This window comes from Acinonyx jubatus, chromosome C1 (assembly GCF_027475565.1).
Source record: "Acinonyx jubatus isolate Ajub_Pintada_27869175 chromosome C1, VMU_Ajub_asm_v1.0, whole genome shotgun sequence".
Lineage (NCBI taxonomy): Eukaryota > Metazoa > Chordata > Mammalia > Carnivora > Felidae > Acinonyx > Acinonyx jubatus.
Genome location: NC_069381.1, coordinates 57,379,608 through 57,401,437, shown reverse-complemented (window position 1 = coordinate 57,401,437; position 21,830 = coordinate 57,379,608). Strand labels below are relative to the sequence as shown.

Below are 21,830 nucleotides of genomic sequence, written 5' to 3'. Positions count from 1 at the left end.
TTAAGAGTGATGTGCTGTAGAGCCACTTTAACACACTAGCTTATATGAGCTCTTAAAAAAGAAATCAGAAAAATATACATAGCGGCATATTAAAAGTTCGTTAAAAGTAACTGGTCATTTTACAGATCAACATGCTTAAGATACTACAACCCATAATAATTCTGTTATGAGGTGTTGTTTATTACAAGCGTCCAAAAACACTGTTCAAGGAAATACATGTTTCATTGTAAATATTTCCCACTGGTCATATTAAAATAATTCAAATTAAAATCTGAGAACGCTACTATGTAGTTTGGTATATACAGAAGAAAAAACACTTAGGTTCTCCTTTTTACTGTAAACTAAGCTAGAATAGCATGGTCCTGGAAGATGAGGATTATAAGTAGGACCAATATTTCATGTCAGAGTAAAATTTTAGCTGATCCTGAACAAACAAAAACGAGTTCCTCAGGTGCAGGTAAAGATGTAGTAAAGATCATTAGGCAGAAAGGAACATTATGAGCAAAAACATGGAGGTACACAGAAAATGTGGCTCCTTGTATACTAGTGACATAGTATTGAGTACTAAATATTAAATCTAGTCCCTTAAGCAATGTTCTGTCCAATGAATGCAAAAATCACTTCTCGTACTTATTAAAAGGCCAATGGCTGTTATCAAAGAAACTGTCATGACTGAGTTGTGAGCGTAACTAACTGCTTTTCCCCTGAACTATCACCTTTACCTGGAAGAGTATGTCTGACAAACTATGTTCAGACTAGGTACTGGCAGACATTCTCTTGAAAAAATGAACAAAGCCTATCATGTCACGAAAAACAAACTTGTCGCTGATGACAACATCTGAACTTTCAAGAGAAAATTAAATTTTGGAACACTTGAACCCACTACAGGGAACATGACAGATTCTTAAAAGGGTTTTCAGATGAGATGTATGGTGGTATTACCAAAAGAATAGAAAATCATTTGCAAATATTCATGCATTAGATGGGTAATCAATCTGTAGGTTGAGTGATGACCTTCCAACTTATGAGTGTTAAGAGTCTAGTCAAAAATCAGAACCAGAATTCAAGCCAAAAGTTTCAAGTCTAGTGTTTTTTCCATAGTTCTAACTCTATTCAGTGCTCCAATCCCAGTACATTCCTCCCATCCCTGGATTTTTTGGAGTTTTAAAGTACCGATCATCTATTTAGCCCATACCTTTTCTTCATGTACACATATGTGAACTCACACACTGTACTAAAGCGAAGTTACTAAAACACACTTTAACCAAGAGCTAAGTATGTTAAAAGGTAGTAAATGAAGAAGGATGTGAGGTATAGAAATTATCTTTGTCTGTGATACAGTGAACTACCATAAACAATCTAACCTGTGCCTAGAAGATGAGGGAGTCCTCCTCCTTCTAGAACGTGATCTTGATCTTGAGTGCCTTCGTTTTTCTTCTTTCTTATCTACATTTTAAAAAAAGGAATCTGTATTTAGAAATCATCAAATAGGAAGATTATTCCCGTTCGTGAGTTATTCTAAGAATTTATTAATTTTCAGATTTCATATATCATCCTTAAATGTTATGTGATCATTTTATCCAGGCTTTTGGTAGACACAAATTAGGCTTCTGATTTTCGGCTAGCCAAAAGTTCCTTTCACTATTTCATTTTCACTAGACTTGGAAGGCTGTGAATGTAATGTCCATAAGCAATTGATGAAAAGGCAATTGATGAAAAGAATTAAACCTTCTCATTCTTTTATAGAGAATCCTCTATATAAGGATCCTTTCTCATCCTCTAAATGAGGAGTCCCTTTTTCCATTCCTAGGTTTACTTTCCCAAATATAGCCATAATTCACCCAGATTGAAATTATTTTCACATGTTATATATTAACACCTCCCAACCGGCACTTAACTACAAGATACATATTTTTAATAGATTTATAATAGAAATAGAAACATTTTTAGTTCTTAGTCCATTAAGATATTCCTTCTTTCTTTACCACTTAGGCCTAAGCTCCTCTGCTAAACAAATTCCAATACAGTTATGTTAAAGTGGTTGATAAACAGGTTCAATATTTGGCCTTTGATTCCAAAAAGTCATGATTCGTTCACTGTTCTCACTATACTCCAAGACAGAACTGGGTTTTAGTAAGCAAGCTGTCTTAATCTGTTTGATCCCTCCTCTTTGCCACCAATTTTCAACTGTGTAAGTGTAGGAGACAGATCTAGAATGATTTGACTCCCATTTCCTTGATTTTAAATAGTACACATAAGCAATTCCTTTAACTTGGGACTTAAGAGAAATAAAGCTATTGCATTCTTCATACATGGTTTGTATGAAAGTGAGATTGAAGACTTCTTTCACACTTAGACCATTTCATTAATACAATTCAATTCACTGCAAATGTCAATATTAATAACAAAATTCTTGGGGGGATTCATAAGTAAACTATTTTTAGTAATTCTAGTTACTAATTTTCAATGAACACAGAAAGTTACAGCATGGTATTCTAGCTTTGTAGTCCTAGATCCAGTTATGTCTACAGCTTGCCTTGTGGCCTTGGATTAATTAACAATCTGATTAAATAACTGACATAAAGCACTTGGTATTAATTTACCCAACATTATACTTATAACTATTTTCCTAATCCCGTACACATGTAAAACCTTCCATTAAGAAGAATGAAAAATGAACAAATCGCTACTTAAAGGGGGGAAAAAAAATCAGGACCAAACATCCAGTCTATATAGATAGACAACACGATAACCATTCATTTCATCTCAAAAAGACAATCTGCAAAGAATAAGGTACTATTTTTAGGTATTTGCTTTTGTTTAAACAAATGTCACAATAGAAGCATCTTTAGTAGATTCTTTTGGTCAAATTAAAGACTAAAATCAACTGGGCTATCCCAACACAGGCAAACATAAATCTAGGCATTATTATTTCAGAATGCATCATTCTTTGAGGGATGGGGTATGGTGCTTGTCTGGCAGGATATAGGATTGTAGGATGTTTAGTAACAATCTGACCCTCTACCCACCAGCACGACAATTAGGTATCCCCAGGTATTCTCAAATATGTCAAGGTGACACGTCCCCTCCCCTTGCCTAGGATCACTCCACTACATGATCTTTCATCAGAACTTGGAAAATTTAAAAAAAAAAAAAAAAAAAAAAAATGACTATAGTATTACTCAATAAATTTCCAAGCTTATGCAAGAATCATTTTCACAAACAATCATATATTTTCAACACAAATGCCTACAATACTTTACCTGGTTCTATAGCAGCAGATATTAGGGACTGTGCTTCTCGTACTCTCTTCATGGCTTCCTCTATTTCTTTACTAGAGGTATCTGATTTCAGACTTGGTGAAACAAGACCAGCAGCTACATGATTCAACCTGAAACAGAACCAAGAATTGAGATCCGAAGGATTTTAAAATGCATAACAGTATTTCAAATAAATGTACAAATGTTTTATATATCATCATTCTAGGAAAATACTACTTGAAAAAGAAGAGAGAATTTCATAATAATTTTGGTAAAACCACGTACAATATAGTATCCTTTTCAATACTGACAATGGCATCTGCATTTTAAAGATTCAGAGACCTCTGGAATAAGAAAAAATACCTGCTTAATTTTGCTGAACACCCATTAACTTTCCATAAGCACATGTTGAGAAATGCTAGTACATGGGAATACACAGATGCTGTAGATTTTTGATTGTAGATTAAGATTTCGATTTTTCATGATTTAAAAACTTTCTACAGCAGCAAAATTTTGCTGGGGAAGAGCATTACTTGTAAGGTTGAGGACAGACAGAAAATGAGGCAGAGGCCAATGGCACACCAAAGTTACTCATGGAATTGCTGACCGGAAAGATGGACCTCAAGGGTTTACACACACGTGAGAAAAAAAATTAGAAACAAATGTAGGACAGTAGTAATTGTTTGTGGAGAGAGGGAAATGTAAACAAGAATGGGTACACAAGAAATTTCAACAGTACTGGTTATAAGCTGGTTGGTAGGTACATGCTAAGATTTTATCTAATAAGTTTTAAGAAAAAAGGCAACTACCCTAGTCAAATGATTCTGTTCTCCCTCACTCCATGCTCTCCCACTTGCTGATAGTGAATTCACTAAGTAGGAAAAGCATTAAGTTCAATTTAACATAAGAAATTATCTATTAAAATACCTCAGGACTTTGTCACATATCAACTAGAGAATGTACACTTATAGCACAAAGAGAACTTGCAAAGCACCTAAGAAAAGATGTTGGCATTATGTGACATTCACTGCTCTTCTGCTCTGGGATACTGTTTCCTTCATTGCTGTCTCCCTATCTACTATTCATGCCCCAGGCTCAGCCTCTCTGATCTTAATATGAAGTTCTCCTTGTAATAAGTCCCCACAGCACCTGTGTACTTCCTCTTGTTGGATACACATACTTTTACTGTATTTAAATGTCTCCCTTTCTGACTACAGTATAAATGCTATGAAGGTACAGACTTATAGCAGGTACTCAGTATACATCTTTCAAAAGAATTAACTAAAGGTAACATGTAGCTCTTTTCTGGTCATCCTGGCAGAAAGTATTTACAATTGTTCAGAAAGACTCAAATTATATGAACACAAAACCCTTTACAGATGGGCTTACTTCTGAATTTTTCTCCTTGTTTCTAGAAAACAGAATTACGTATTGTACAATTTGAGATAACTTTCTAACTATCAAAAAGTAACTTCTCCAGACATTCACATACTATATCCATTATCACCAAAGGAAATACAGACAAAAATCCTTACTTGGGATCAACAGTACTCATAAGCTTCAGCAACTGATCTGCAGCAAGAGACTGCAAAAACAAAAATATAACAGTGAGAATACATAAAATAAGTGATTGCTTTTTTTTTTTTCCTTCAGTATGTTGAATGTCTTAGAATGCTCTCTGGCCAACCTCCAAAAAGTAACATTATTTTAGGCACAATCAATGGTAACCAACAGGAATATAATGTCAGTGAAACATGTCACATTAAGTTGAGCTGCTTTACCAAGTTAAATATGAATATCATAATGCTGAACAGTCTAGGTTTTATAAAACAATTACTTCCTGCTTATTTTAAGACTTTCTGAGGAGGTAACATTTCAAAGAAAAATGTAAAACAGAACTCCAAGTTCTTAGGCAGTGTAATGCAAGAATTCCACAATGTAAGGACTTTAGAAAAAAGTTTAGCCAAATTAAAGTGAGAGAAAACAAACTTTCCAAAGGAGTAAATAACAAGAACATGAATTATGAATCTATGTTCCCATCCTTTCATGACTATTTACTCTGACTCCATAACATAATGATGCACTGGCTTCTTGTGAAACTACTCTGAACTATATAAAACGAGAAATTCTCTAATGGTTAAGCGGCTATTAGTGCAGTAACCTTTTAAACCTTTCATTCACAAGTTTATATAAAAGACAGTAATACTACACTACAGCAATCAGTTTTTTCCTGTTCTGGAAATGCAAACATAACAGTTAGTGGAACAAATTCTTTAATTATAAAAATGCGCTCAAAATTGAAGGCTTTTAAGTTGTACCTGCGAGTTCAAGTTTGCTCCAGGAAGCCCAAGTGCAGCAAGGGCAGGATCAAGAGTAGGAGCTCCCAAAGCAGCCAGTGGAACAGCGCCAATCTGTAAAATTTCAAATTTTATTTAAAATTTAATTTTTGTATCTTATGTGAGGGGTCAACTTTTTCCCCCCTCTTTTAAAGGACAATGTAGTAACTAATTTAAGTCCGTAGCTATGTGGGTTCTGTTGCAACTACTCAGCTATGCCACTGTAGCTTCAAAACAAAGATAATACTAAACAAATGGGCATGGTTGTGTTCCAATAAAAATTAACAAAAATGGGGGTCTTGCCCAAAGGCTGTAGTTTGCCTACCCCCGCAATATACAGTAGCCTCAATTTTCACTTATTACAGCACATTTATCCCTATGGCCACAAGTTAGAAGAGTATTTTAAAAAATGTAATATATTCTTGTGCTAACAATTCTAAATATTTACTGCTTCTCAGCTCCAAATCCACTGTCCTTGCCCTGTTTTGTGATAATGGAAGTAGCACCCTTATAAATATTTCTCTCTTGACATCTGGCATGATGTTAAGCTTTACCTGTAGGGGGACCTAGAAAGACACTGTGGAAGGGGTTTCTCTTCCTAGTTCCTATGTCCCCTTTCTGATTGTTACTGCAGGGGGATGCCCAGTGGTTGGTTTTCATCTTTTTAGTGAGTTTTGGTGCCATCTTCTTGGGCACCTTCTTCTAAGTTCTGTGGGCACCCCAGAGAATTTCTGTGTCATGCATCCTTTCTGAAGGAGGTGTGAAACTTAGCCTTAAGAGAGAAGAATACCCTCATCTAATGTGTTTGCGTTCTTTCTTCCTCAGCTCTAGAAGTAACGGTTGCTTCTTAAACCTGTGGTTACTGTATTCATTGGGGTTGCACTAAGTAATCTCCTGTTACTAATAACTCTTTATATGAAACTTCTCCTATTCAAATTACTATGTGCTTTTCTCTCTTGCCTGACATGATTCTAATCAATAATAGATGCAAACCACGCAAAGTCCTGTAGCTCTACAGGCAGTATGACTTTCTTTGTAAGAACCGTGCAAAAAGCTCTCCCAGCTTCTAGTAATATTTAATAAATAAAAGGTACCAAACTGTACTATAACTGTTTACAGAGAACAATTAAAATATAGCTACTATTACTATAAAAATATCTGCCTTAGTTATTACCTAATTTTATATATCGAAGAGATCTACCTACAAGTTACCCAGATCCTCATTTTGTAAGTAAAAAATTAGGAGCTAAGTGACAACGTCATACTCAAAAAGATGGGAATTCCTAATGTCATCCTTTTCTGGTACCATACCAGTCACTTAATAGTTAACTGAACTCTTTAGACAGGTAAAATAACAGAAAAAATGCTATTATTTATAAAATTCTAGTTGAAGCTCGCTGTTCACTATTACCTGTGAAACCACTCACTGACTAGTTATAATCTCTGAATAAGAACACATGCAATTTGAAGTGCTTTCAGTCCTAAAATGAGATACTTCTTACAGTATCCAATCACGATGAGAAACATTACTACCAAAAATTTTCTCCAACTTTATTTCATCTTCCCCATGTTAAAAATCTCCATCAAGAATTCATCTTTATTTCAAGCCATGTACTTAATTCAAACCCCATAAGAGTAAAAGATCAAAAGGGCACTGAGAAAGAAAAAAAATAGTCTGAATTTCACCTTTCCTTCTGGGTCCAAACGAACATACTATTTTTAATAGCATGTTCAACAGAAGTCTTATACCTCATGAGGTTCCCCCCCCACCCCCAATTGTTCCTTAGGAGTTATTCTGAGAGTGGCAAAACCAAATATAACAGATTTGTGATTTTCAGAATGTTCTTAAAATGTAAATTTTCAAGATGTTCTCCCTAGTATCTACGATTACATTATAGGCTTTACAATACTGTGCACTGATCGTAACAGCACTTAAAAAGCTCAAGTACGATTAGGTTTATCCACAATTCTGTGTTCCTTTCTATCCTTTAAGAATTCAATGAAACTAGTACCTGGGTAAGTGGGTTAGGGGTAGGCAGGAGTCCACCACCAGGCAGAAGACCTGCCACTGCATTAGCTGGTGCCAACAGAGACAAAGCCTTAGTCTCATCAGGAATAACTCCTGCAGAGAAACATCCTTGCATTAGAACACACTCTTTTGCAAGACAGAAAACACACAAAAACACCCAGAAAATGTCTCCCTGATACACCACCTGAGTTTGTTGAAAAGTACTTATGTTCGCTAAAATATAAAGCTTGACTTCTATGATTACTTATCATTAATTTTATGTCAGAATGAAACTTCAATGTGTGAAAATTTGTTTCCTTTTTCTCTACAAATGGTTAAGTTTCTAGAGTAAAAAAAAAATAGCACAATACACACTACTTTTTTGTTAACACTGCCAAGATTTCATCACCTGTACTCGATTTTTAAGTCATGAACCAAACGTAAGCAAGCACAGTCGGTTCTCCAGGGGTGTGCTCTCAACTTTCAAAAGCTGTTTTATGAACAACGACTCGTGTCGGCTGCTTCACTATAAAGCACACAGAAAAATCAAGATACACAAGACAAAAAAAGTTTGATTTAGGGGTTAATAATATGGTACAGTTACTATGATTTTCTTTTACACCTACCATACAAATTTTGTAAAAATTAAGAGAAGAAAAGTATGTAAAGGAAATATTCTGTTGGAATCAAGCGTAGGGCTTTTGCTGACTCATGAAAATGAATATGAATGTTTCTGAAGGTCTCTGAATACACACAGGATGTGTGTGAAAGTGAGTAAGAAAGAGAGAGAATAGGTAAAACAACATGGCACATTCCTTACCTGTATAGTAAAATGCTTTATGTTCCAACATGTGCCATGCTAACCATACCAAAAATGCTGCTACATGAGTGTCAGTTCAAAAGCTAACTTAGCCAAACTCCTAAAGCCAAAAACAACATGTATGTCTGTTTTTAAAGCCTAATCTGTGTATTCAGATAAAATCTAAGGGTCCTAAGACAAATATTTATGTAGACAATTTAAATTCTATCCAACAGCAAAAGCCCTATACAGATGGATTAATCTGTTAATGTGCCCAAGCCCCCAAAATGAGAGTTCAATAATACAATTAAACTACATATTTGCAAATACCAGTAGTATTTCTGTAATACATATTAAGAAACTGCATCTCATCATAAAACATACAATATGTACAGGGCACTTAAGAGAAACTGGATAAGCTGCAGAAGAAAACTGTTGGGTGGTATTTTCAGCAGGGCCTGGTATATAGTTCAGGCTGAACCAGGGAAAAGAACTGTAAAACACAACAACAAAAAAGAAAAACCACTGTTAAATAAAGGTAATGGTTCCTTCCACCTATACTGAGAAGTGCCGATAATATAAACAAATGTATACTACACAGCACTGTTATCTTGCTTGTGTCAGAGCTGTCATCAATTTAGATACCAAGAGTTATGGAGGGGTGGGGGGAGAAGATCATTTAGATATAGGGCATTAATGCATCAATATTAACAAACCTACAAAGATTATGGGATAATTTTGCATGCAAAATTATGTCTCAAGAGGATAATATTAAGTATCAACATCTTACTCAAATTAGTGCATTTGCAACATATTTCTGGCAAACTAACATCCTCTTGAATATATTGTGAGACACCTGATAGAAGATCTGCATCCATTAAAAAAAAAGTCATGCATCTGATCCTCTGATTTAAAAAAGACTATTTAAAAATAAAACTACAATTTAAAAATAGCAATGAGGCCCCTCACCAGTTAATTTTCATGCGTCAAGAGTATTTTTTTTACTGCTGCTTTGATAGAACCATGAAATACTGCATGAATGTGTAGAAATGAAAGAAAAAGAAACAGACAAAAGAAACAAACATTAACCAAGGAACCTAAATAACCCCCAAATCCATTACTATTAAGAGTTCCTTCCATATCCAGCTATCTCAGTTTTTACCAATTAAGACTATTCCTTACCGTAGACTTTGTGTCTATTGTTTTAAAACACTGACCCAAGAGCCAACACCAAAGTGTAAGAGCTAAAACTAGGGTGAATGGTGACAAAGGGATTGAGTACATCAGTTATTTAACGGTGGCAACATTAATACAGCATATCATACCAAGAATTAAATACACCAAAAACAGATACTGGAACTAAATACTTCTGTAATTCTATATACACTCCTAAACATTTCATTTTCATAACAGATACTAGAAAGTTTACTATGGCCTAACAATATTTAAGAAAGCCAGTTATATGATATACTGTATTATGTTCAGGACTTGGGAACTATGATACTTAGACAATAAGAATTCTTTAAATTTAAAGCCTAACTATAGTTTTGCACATTACTCACATGATTTGAACCTTGTTTCAAAAACTGCATTTTACTTATCCTAAATCTGAATTCTGGAAATTTTCTCTTGGTGTTAAGTCTTACCCTACAACAGGCACACTGATATAAGAGAAATTGCTTAATCAAAACACGCTAAACTCAAACGTTTATCAGCACATATATAATTTAAAACCTTAAAATAGGGTTCACACACTTTAATATCATGGAGATAGATGTACTATTATTATATAACATGCCTTAATCCATCTAAGAATGCAATTTAATTTCTTCAGAAAACCACAAAGGCAATTCTTCTAAATTTTAAGGACTAGACAGTTCACAACTTTTACAAGGTATGGTGTAAATGTTCACACTGGTATTCAAGATCTAAGATAGCATCTAAAGTTAACAATATCAAGATTCTGCTTCCACTGACCAGTTCGTTAAGGGGAAAGCATTTAAATTCTGGTCAGTATATATGTTAAATTATTAGCCTAAAATCCAGTAATTTTATCATATTTCAGTGATTTCTTTGATCAAAATTTATAGTAACAAAAAGCAAATAAAGTAGCAGTACATTGGGAACAAACTAATTATAAAAGGTCTCAGAAAATTTTACAAAATGGAATTAAAATAGTGCTGTCTTGTCACAGTGGCTTTTTTAGATCCAAAAACCCTGCTCATTATTTTTCTGTCAAATTACGTTAACAGCCTAAAATGTAAAAAGAGAGAAAATGTAGTTAACAAATGGTTACACCAGGAAAACACTTGGGGGACTTGAGTGCTTGCTGGCCTTTAGTTAATGTCTAGAATCCCCTGTAGCTGCAGAGGACCCACTGTTTTTCAGTCATCTGGAAGAGTTTTGCATTTGCCTTCTCCACTACAAAAATCACACACACAAATAACAGAGAGAAGAATTTATTATTTAGAGATATCTAGAAAATATAGCAAGAATGAACAAGAAAATCTGGCATAAAAACAATTCACCCAGTGCCCAGCTGGCACCTAAGCTATAGGAAATCTTGAACTTTCATAAAAACCAAAATCATTGTAACCCTTGGTATACTGGAATTCAATGTGGGATTTTTTTTTTAAGTTATCTGTGAGAAGAAGTACTACATAAATAATACTAACCTAGTCATATTCAAAACAGAAATAACGTCATGCATTTATTTGAAGGTTTCTACATAAATGTGCATGGAGTGAACCATTCACCTTCAGGACTTTTTCATAAAACTCAACATTAACTAAGTAGATATATCTTAAGGAATTACAATAGGGATATGGTTTTAATGAACTTAAAATGTTTTAAAAGAATGCAAAAAGTTAAATATCTTATAAAAACAGGCCTGATTTCTAATTTTTAGAATTAAAAAAATCTGCAAGTAAAAATATAGACTGCAGTATAACAAGGGTTTCAAAATTTTAAAAGCTTAAATTTCTAACATGCTACTAACGCTCACTCTACGACTATACTGAGGTAGATGGTCATCATAGGATGCCCTCATAGGTAGTTAAACAAAGCACAAACCTTCTGCATATGGTACGACTATCAAAGCTCTGTCAACGAATACAGTGTTTGTCAGATGCTGTGCCACAACTGCTGAATCCGGATCATGGAACTTAACAAAGCAGACACGGGAAGAGACTGGCAAAGGTGAATCACTAAAAAATAAGCAAATAACATAAAAAAAGAGAAAGAGAATATAAGCTAAAACACAAATGTATGACTCACAAACATTCCAAAAGTAAAATAGGCAGATAAAAATACATACCACCGTATGTATTACTTTATTTAATCACTTCAAAAGAAAATGACGTTTCAAATAAGGTACCGCCCACTGAGCTCCTAGCAAATTGCATGTAGAGAAAAACAATCACTATTTAAATTTACAGTGTGTCAAGTTAAAAAACAGTTTGTAACTATAATCTCAAGAGTCTGAGCAGACCACAGAACTGTCAACATTCTTTTCCATTAATACCATACAACCCACTTTTTAATTACAGGTAAAAATAATTACTTTTGGTTTAGAAAAATTTTCATTATTGGTAACTTTTCAGAGTAAAAAACACAAAAAATTTCCACTTCAGGGATAAAAGAATATTGCAAGAAGGTACATCTTTTTGACAATCAAGCAGTTTCTTGACCTGACTACTAAATGCTGTCATCTTTCACCTACAGCATGTTAAAACTCCTAGCCATTATAAATAATTAAGGCTGCCTTACTCAGACCACCTTCAGAAAAACACACAAAAAATGTGTACACTTCTACAGTACTCCAACCCCAAGTATTACACAAATATTCAAAAATTCCCTCAGTTAATTGTTTTTATAGGTGTAACAAGAGAAGTGCAACTTATGGCAGGGTAACAAAGATTAGAGGAGGATTTTTCTCTTAACCCCACACCAAAAGTTATTTGAGAACCAATGCCCTAAAGCAGTAGTAATCACCAGTGGGGTAAAACACAACAAAACAAAACAACCCAGGTTCCCCACTCTACACAAATTAAATCAAGATCTTTGAAGTACTGAATGCCTCCTCCTTCTTTAATTCTCCGTGACGATTTTAACATGCACACAGAATAAAGCACGACTGCTTTATTAGAACAGCCAATTGCATTTTAAGACTCAATAATGAAAAGGTAAATCCTAAAACAGATTGGAATGCTACTAGAATGGGGCTTGCTGCTAACTTTTCTAGTAAATTAGATTTTCGTGTGTACATAAAAATGTAATTACATCAGATTTGGCTACACTATGTATTTCAGATAAGCATTTGTTGTGGCAAGGATTTTCCTCATAATTTAAGCACTAACATGAAGATATAATAGCTCAAGAACTCAAACCCATTAGAACTTTTAATGTTTCCTGAAAGGCATTGCCCATATATTGAGCACATACCCAAATTCAGGTTCAAAGCACAGCTGATAAGGTACATCCAAAGGGAATTTAAGCTATCTTATTACAGAAGCTTAATGCCAAAGGTTTTTGAAAGGATACAGTGTTTTTAATGTGGACACGGTGTTTCACCTTTTTAATGTGAAGCACTACTGGTCTATAATTTAACAATGCTGCACCCATAGTAGTGGAAAGAATGTCCTTTCAACAACTGTAGAAATAGCATCACTTTTAGAAAGTGTATCACTTTGTATTTCTTACATATCCACCTTTTTAGCACAAAATTAAAAAGTTCTTTAAATTATGCTATCATTTCATTCTTAACACCTACCACGATGGCTTGGGAAGTAGACACTTAAATTGCTGGAAAAGTGATCTCTACTATTTCTCTGACACTGTCATGTGACTAAAGGAGAAAATGACTATATAATAAGCTGTTAAAAGACATCAACCCAGTGAACAGTTCTTTTTATAAGAAAATTAGGAAATACTGCCTACGTGTTTCAGTGTATTTCCATTAATTCAGCAATTAAAATGCTTCGTATTTTTTCTATCCATTCATGTCATTGCAATAGTACAGCTATTGCTTGCAGCTATTATTTAGCTATATCAAACCTGTAAGTGGTGGGAAGCTAAAAACATAAATAATTAAATACTATGGAAAAGAGAGTCGTAAGTCACAGTAAGACAACACAGAAGGGCAAATAATTCATCTCTCCCCACTCCAAAAGATCTTTTTTAAAAACATTACTATTTGGACCCACGGGTACACTTTTCTATGTTCACTTAGAATTTATTAATAAAAGACACATACTAATAAGATAGCATGTTAGTTTCAGACTGATGCCTGAAATTAATTTTTTTAAATTCTTTTTATGTTTGAGACAAAGAGAGAGAGAGCATGCGTGTTGCACGAGCAGGGGAGGGGCAGAGAGCCAGACACAGAATCTGAAGTGGGCTCCAGGGTCTGAGCTGCCAGCAGAGCCCGACGCAGAGCTCGAACTCACAAGATGACGTGAGCCAACACTTAACTGACTGAGCCACCTAGGCGCCCCTGAAATTAATTTTCATACCTTAGAATTTTGTGCAAGTACCACTTCCAAAAATATAATCGTGTAAGAATTAATATAGATGAAGCAGGGCTGTTGAAAAGAACTGAGAAGCAAGATAGGAAAAATTGAGCCCTGTATGATGCTTTTGCCTTTAGGTAGAGTGGTAGTATTTTTCCACTGTTTTTTAAAGTGTCCTCTAAGGGTTGTTTCCAAATCTTTTGGGATGCACAAAGAAAATTGAGATTTCTGTTTTTCATCAAGCCTAATGAATCTGAGAATCCCTTTTGTAGGAGGGCTTTGATTCATAAGATCCACTGTTAATATACATGCCAACTAAAGTATGATAACTAGTTTAGGCCACCGATAATACGTTTTCAACTCCCACTTTAATACTGTTAACCAAACCATTTCTGGGTGGAAAATTTTGAGCATACAATCATAAACAAAGGCATCTCTTAGGCTCCCAAAACAACAGGTCAGTGACAATGTTAACATTCACCTGAAAATATGACTCTCTTGCCCTAATATGCACTCTTTTTGTGTCCTTATTCAGTTATAAAGAAATACAGTAAAATGTTGCATTCAATTAAAAAAAAAAGTTTTTAAAGATAACGTTGCCAAACTATTCTGTTGCTTATACTTATTACCCCTGATATACTTATTTTTGGTGCTCACTTCCACAGCACATATACTAAAATTGGAATGATAGAAGATTAGCATAGCCCCTGTGCAATAACACTCAAATTCATGACATGTACCATACTTTTAATTTTTTCTAATATATTTTTTGTTACAAGGTTTGTAAACTTTTCCTCAGAAATTTAATGTACTATGATTTTTTTTTTGCTGTGAAAGAAAACTAATTTTATTTTTGTTTTCCAGTTGGGATAAGCAAATGAGTTCCATGTGAGTTTGTGAATAGTGAATTAACTTTCAGCAACTTGAAATATCAAATATATACTACATCAGAGTCTGCTATAGTTATGGAGCTGGGTCTACTTGGCTATGCCTTCATTGAAAATAAAGTCTTTTGGTAACTATAGAAAAATAATCTATTTTTGGTTATTTAAGTTACTGACGTGAACCTTCAACTTAATGTGTAACTTTGACACATGCTTCCCTGGGATCATTAACCCAATGAACTCTCTGGTTATATTCTCCATTCTGAAATACACTAAAACCACACATTTAAAGAATACCTACTAACTGTAAAAGAATGATTCCACTCATAAGTTGCTTGGCTAAATAATGGAAATCCTTATCAAGCAAAGCAGTGAAAGACAATCACAACACTGGGGTTGAAATGCTAGTTCTGACACTGGTAGAGTAGTTTGGGAGTGCAAAACAAACTGTGAATTTCAGTTCACTCTTCGTAAAACAGGCTCAGATAAAATAGGAAAGCATCTAGCATATACTAGACATTCAGACAATGTTGAGTTTCCAATATGCAATTTAGGAACAAACAGAATCAAATTAACTATTTTCCTTTAAAAGAGAGAGAACACCAACAGAAGCTTCTCAAATAGCTGTATGGCTGTCATACCAAAGAAAGGGTTAGAGTATTATTTTTTTATGAAACATTATTATCACTGGGTAAAATTATAGGCCGGTGATTTTCTTAAAAGAACCAAGAGGGGGACTCAATAATGAAACAAAGGGAGAAACCTTCTTGAGATTGTCACTGAAATGTTTGGCATAATCCCAGGTCCTAGAATCTCCCTAGCCCCTGCCAATAGGCATTTATAAATCAGCATGTCAGCAGTGGTGGGTTAGGGCTGTCATGCTTCCCAGGTGATGCTGGTGACACAAGAGGACACATATTCTAAAAGAGGGAGGAAGCTAAACCTAACCTGTCAGTTGGTAATTAGGGCTTTAGAGAAAAACAAAGCAGTTAAGTTGAACAGAGAAAGCAGGAAGCAGCAGTGTTTTATTTCTATACAGGGTGATCAGGGAAAGTTTCTCTGATTAGGTGACATTTGAGTAACAAAAGGAAATAAGCATGTCATAGGTATACCTCTAGGTGAAAAGAGTTCAAGGTGAATATAAATGCCTTTTGAGGAAAATAGAAAATACATATACCTCCTTAAAAAAGTGGCAAATGTGTTTACAATAGATTTTATATATTCTGACCCATTCAATATTATTCTCTAAGTAAAAAAGTAGAGTTTTTGAATATTTTGGAATGATGAACCTTTCTGGAGTTCTATGTCAGATTCCATACCACATTATCCCTGGCAAGCTACCGCCGAAAACTGTAGTAAGCTTACAGAAACTGTCCATAAAGTATTTCCAAATTATGCAGGTCAGATTAGCAACTGAGACTTACATTAACAACATTAAATCAACATAAGTAGGAATCTACATCCATACTATTCAAATCACGAAGGCAACTAGGGTAATATTAGCATCTACTATATTGGAACCTTACAGTTTCAGATGAGAAAATTATATGTAGAAATATATATGAAGGGATCAAAGAGCAAAAATGTGTCAATATTTATCTGCTCTCTTCCCAAAACAGGGAAAAGAGTTCTTAATGCACAGCACTCCAGATCATGTTATCTGATGCACATCAGTTATTCTGCTTCTGATGGAACTACTCCTTTGATAATAAAGCAAAAAAGTCAGACTCTGGTCCATCATGATTCTAAGATGTTGATCATTCATTAGGTAAAAGAGGAACCAGTAAACAGCCAATACCTCTGTCATCTGTTTATAAACGCATCATAAGAACAGCATTTTCAAAACTAACAAAACATTCTAAAGTCAGCAACTGTAACGATATTCTTAATAACTTGTCAGACTGGAAATAATTATTTCATAATCAATCCAGTATGTCAAATACTTCAAGAAATAACATTACAAAAATCATATCTGTCATTCTCATTTTCTGCCCTTTTACTGTTTATTAATTTCACTAACAACTTGATAAATGGTATGTCGTGGGAAAATGGAATAAAATATTTTTGTATGCTCATATTATGAAAGCTATTTGCCCTCCATTACCAAAGGCAGTCAAGTTTCCATTCAAAATAACAAAATGCTCCCCGAATTCTACACTCCGTGAAAATCAAGCATCTCTCTGCATGAATATTTCCCGAAAATTAAACACACCAATCTGAAAACACTAAGAAATCATTTGAAAATATTTTAAGCAGAAAGTGATGAAATATGCGAAATACTTAATACTGCAGTATAATCAACCTGTTATTTTAGAGTAAAAATGTACTTAATGATTTATTACAGCCACAACAGTGGATTCCTTGAGGACTCCAATTTCCTGTTTAGTACTTAAGTGACATCATAAAACTCTCAATGTACAGCGGGTACCCTGCGTTCACTAGACAGTAATATTTGAATTTTCACTCTTCACAAAGAGCACATCATTTTATTTCAAATGTTGGTTCTAGTATTTATCACGTAGCTTACTTCATAGCTTTAGTTTTTCTTTGCAATTAACCCACTCATTTAATATTTTCGCAATGAGACAACAGAACCCACTCATTTAATATTTTCGCAATGAGACAACAGAATAAAAACAAAAAGCCATCAATCGAAATTCAAAAATTTAACATTCTATTAAATTCCTCTCAAGAACAATTGTGAAACATAAAGGTGTACGTTTTTGACACAAAAGAAAACCTTACGTTTCGGCTATAACCCATTTTTGTCATTAAAAAAATTAAGTATTAAGGCTCACTGAATTGTCAAAGAATATTAACTCAAATATATTCACTGCGCCAGAATCAGTTAACGGCAATACATAACAGTTAAGTGAACTGACAACAAACTTCATTATCAAATTAACATAGGAATGAATAATTTTGTTACTTTTCAAAGAACTCAAACATCTGACTTAAAAAAAAACAAACTATATACAAAATTCATAAAATTTAGTTTGCCTTCCTCTCTCTCAATGCTCAAAGAACGACCACGTTGGCACAATTTAAGAAAAACCCCAAATCCTGAGATTTTAAAATGCTGTACCTCTTTAATCCCCAAAACACTGTCTTCGCTTCTTTGCGTTAAGCCTAATACGCAGTTTCTTTCACAAGTAAATCAACAGCCTGCCTCAACTAAAGCAACCTGGTCCAAGGGAGCGTCGACAAGGGCCTAGGAAATGGTGTAGTTAGGCCCCGAACGGGGAGGAGTTAGTAAAAACGGTGATGGTGGACGATACTCACTCTGGCGGGAAGAGGCGCAGTTCGTCGATCTTGCCTAGGAAACCGAAGAGGGTCCGCATCTGCTCAGAGCTAGCGCTCGGGGAGACATTAGTCACCTGGATTACCTCGGTGCCGCCGCCTCCGCCGCCACCGCCGCCGCCACCGGGCCCGCCGCTGGGGCCCGGGCCCGCAGTACTGGGGACGACGGTAGTGTTGCTCATGGCGCTGCTCGCGTTCTCGCTCCTGCTTTAACACATCAAACACACAACAAACAGTGAGAGGGAGGGGGAAGAGGAACCGGTTCGCCGGAGAGGAGACAGACGTGTGTCCGCTGTTACAGCCGCCGCTGCCACCGCCGCCGTTCCTCCACCCCGCCGCTTGTCGGGGGTGGGGGGGGGGGGCGAGAGCGCGCGAGTTCGAGACCACGAGAAAACAAACGGCCGCCCCCACCTCGCTTTCCAACCACCTCACTCGCGGGCCCGAGTTCCCCACAATGCCTTGCGGCGCAAGGGCGCGTCACCGTCGACCCCGCCTCGCGCAGGCCCAGCAAGCCTCGTCCGCAGCCAGAAAAATGCGAGGGACCGCGGTCTAATGGAGGTCGTCGTCCCTCTTCGCTACCCCCACCTTGTTTTTTTTCTTTTTAAGAAGCGGAAGGCATTAACTTTAAAAAATAACCATTCACTCCTCTGCAAAAAATTGCACACCTTAGCAACTATTCTTATTAGAAATGACCACGATATTTATTTCTTCACACAGAAGAGCTACAGATCTGTCCAGTTACTACGGAAATTTCCTCGCTAGTTACCAAATTTTCCTCCCCATCACTATACAGTTATAAACCTTTACATACATTTTGGAAACATTAACTTTTTAACCAATTTGCGTTGCCACTAAAACCTTGAAAAGAGATTTCAGTGTTTTACTTTAGCGCTTAACACACACATTTTATTTCACAAGTTGACTTTTTAAAATCACACTTTATAGTACCTAAATATATTCAAGTATATGATCTGAAATTTCTACAGAAAAACTTGATTTACATACATATTATCTTGCTTAAAATAATTTTGAAGCTTTGACGATGAAAAATTGTCTAATTTTTCAACCTCATCTGAACTACTCACCCATTTTATCCAAACACGTGCAGTTCCCCAAACCTGACAAAATCTTTCATTTCACTGTGCCTTTATACAAATTATTAATGCCTTCCCTCATTTTATCTGCCATCCTCTGTGGGGCCTTCCTTCCCTCACACAACTTCTGCAAGCTGACTTAGGGCTTCCTCTTCTCTGCTCTCGACAACAGAGGATACATATACTGTATTTGTTATGTTGACATGTATCTCCTCCCAAAGCCTTTGAGTTTTCTGAGTCAGTTTAAGACTCAGGGAAATGTCTGTCACATAGTGAACGTCCAATAAATGTATTAAATACATGAATAAATATGCCTTAATGACAGAGCCATTCACTCTAAGACGATTGTTAAATATTTTACTTGCCCCTAAATATTTTTGGAGGCTAACACCTGAAGCTAAAACCTGAGGTCTTACAGGATATTTTTGTTCGTTAATACATCTATGCAATAAAGAAGTCAAGAGTGTGATTTGTGAGAGATTAGAACACAAAGTTATTGAGATTTGGATGTAGAGGCAATTAGCTAGGTTTATGCACTAAGTCCCTTCTACTAGTTCTTATAAAAACAAGGGGTAGGTTGGTTGCATGTAAGTCTCAGTAAAATTACAAATTACAACTAATGGCATGTCACTCATTGGTGTGTACTTGTGAATATAAAAAATGTCTGATAATTTATTTTCTCACTTTGAAGCTAACACATGTAACTGCCAGTTACAGACTCTTAATTTGTTAAAGTTAATTTGTATCAGGACACATAAAACTGAGGCTGCCCTAGTGGCCTGGCCCAAGTCATAAATCTAAACCTAAGTCAGCCTGCACCTACGGGAAACACCTACCTCAAGAAACCTAACTTACACCAATCACAATCCTCTAACTCAGCTTTTAGTTAACTTATCTTATCTAGAAAACAGGGCCTGCTAGCTTTATAAGAAAATCCCTCAACCTCCTGGCCAATCATGTCCTATTTCTGTGCTGCTTCTCCTAATCTTCTCTAGAACACGCTCTTGTCCAAAATCTTTTGGGAAGGGTGTTTAACAGTTTGTGAGGCACCGTAATCCCCGAATCCATGGATTGTCTTCCCTGGAATAAAGGACATCAAACTGATTACCAAATTGTTTTTTGCTTTGTTTTGTCATATGAAAAGTTCAACACTTACTAGAAGTACCTATCATGTGCCAATCCTGCTACATTGTTCTATGATAAAAGGACAACACAAAGGCAGGGTTCATACCTGCCTTTTTTTTTTTTTCTTTAATGTTAGCATGTTTTTATTCTTTATTGGTGGATACACAGAAATCTTTTATGTTACTCTACATATATCTGACATTTCATAATTAAAATTATACATTCAAACCAAAGAGAGTTTTGTGGTTAAACCATCAGAAGCCAGTTTATGTATAATGACTCACTGAATATGCCAATAGATGGTGCTTCCAAATGGAGAAACAATGTGGCAAAAAAGAATCTTATTATAATAAAGAGGATTTTTGAGTATTTTCAAGTCATCTGATAGGTAGAAAAAACACTAGATCTAGAGCCAGAAGAGTGGTCAGAATACCACCCTGTCATTTATAAAGCGTGATTTGAAGAAATTTCACTTCACTTCTAAGAATCTACTTCAATCAGGACCTGAACCATAATCATGAAAATCTTTGTAGGTCTAACAAGTAGATTAAATAATTAACTACCTTGAGTTATTGTTATATGATGCCCATAGAAATAACTAAAAGCAAATAAATATATCAAAGTAAATAACAAGTATATCTATTTTTTAATCTATTTTTTATGTTTATTTATTTTTGAGAGAGACGCAGAATCTGAAGCAGGCTCCGAGCTGGCAGCATAGAATTCGACATGGGGCTTGAACTCACAAACAGCAAGATCCTGACCTGAGCCGAAGTCAGACACTTAACTGACTGAGCCACCCAGGTGACCTGAATCTATAGTAGTTTTAAATCACTTCAGATTTGTTTAGGCTCCTGATTAAACATAACTATAATATAGAATCTGAAGATGGGTATAATGGTCATCTTAATTTAACGTCCATATCATAAATGTTGTTAAAAACTTACAAATTCCTTCAAGTATTATGCACCTGTTATGTTCCAGGATTTTCCTAGACACTAGGAATACAGTAGAGAAAAGATAGTCAATGTCCCTGATCTCATATAACTTTAGTCTGACAAACTTTCAATGAATAAACACAAAGATGTATGTGAATAATATGCCATGATGAAAATAAACCAGGATAAAAGATAGGGGAGAAAGTGTTATCGAGCTGAGACTTTAATAAAAGAAGGAAGCAAGCCTTTTGAATTTCTGGGGGAAGAGCAATCCAAACATGAGAAATAGCAAATTAAAAAGATCCTGAGGGCAAGAATAAGTTTGAAGCTTTCAAGAAAAGTTGGAAGATCATTGTTTATATTTCAGAGAGACTTATAAGGAGATCCTGTCAGTATCATGTGGAAAGTGAAGTGAAAGAAATATGTAAAGGGAAGGGTCACAGCTGATCTTTGGGAGTAGATTGGGAAGGCTTCCAGCTATATCTGAATGAGAAATATTACCAGTGTAACCAAGATTTAATGCTATTTCTAATCCAAAGCAAAAAGTAATCTGTCATTTTGGCCTATATACCAGTC

The 21,830-nt window shown here is 35.4% G+C and overlaps 1 protein-coding gene and 1 pseudogene across 9 annotated transcripts in view; one reads left to right on the top strand and one right to left on the bottom strand.

Annotated features, from left to right (window-relative positions):
- Positions 1 to 21,830, bottom strand: part of SRSF11 (serine and arginine rich splicing factor 11) — a 43,763-nt gene that overhangs the window by 9,392 nt on the left and 12,541 nt on the right. For 4 of the 9 annotated variants that reach the window (XM_053214217.1, XM_027058894.2, XM_027058895.2 and 1 more), the window contains exons 1-7: positions 18,080 to 18,502; positions 11,476 to 11,609; positions 7,609 to 7,718; positions 5,579 to 5,671; positions 4,796 to 4,845; positions 3,264 to 3,391; positions 1,365 to 1,446 (exon numbers count right to left, since the gene is read on the bottom strand). In XM_053214217.1, the coding sequence (XP_053070192.1) occupies positions 1,365 to 1,446; positions 3,264 to 3,391; positions 4,796 to 4,845; positions 5,579 to 5,671; positions 7,609 to 7,718; positions 11,476 to 11,609; positions 18,080 to 18,279 (797 nt within the window). In that variant the 5' untranslated portion in view covers positions 18,280 to 18,502. The other 5 variants (XM_027058893.2, XM_053214220.1, XM_027058891.2 and 2 more) reach the window with 5 other exon arrangements.
- On the top strand, positions 14,563 to 14,662 carry LOC113599645 (uncharacterized; annotated as a pseudogene).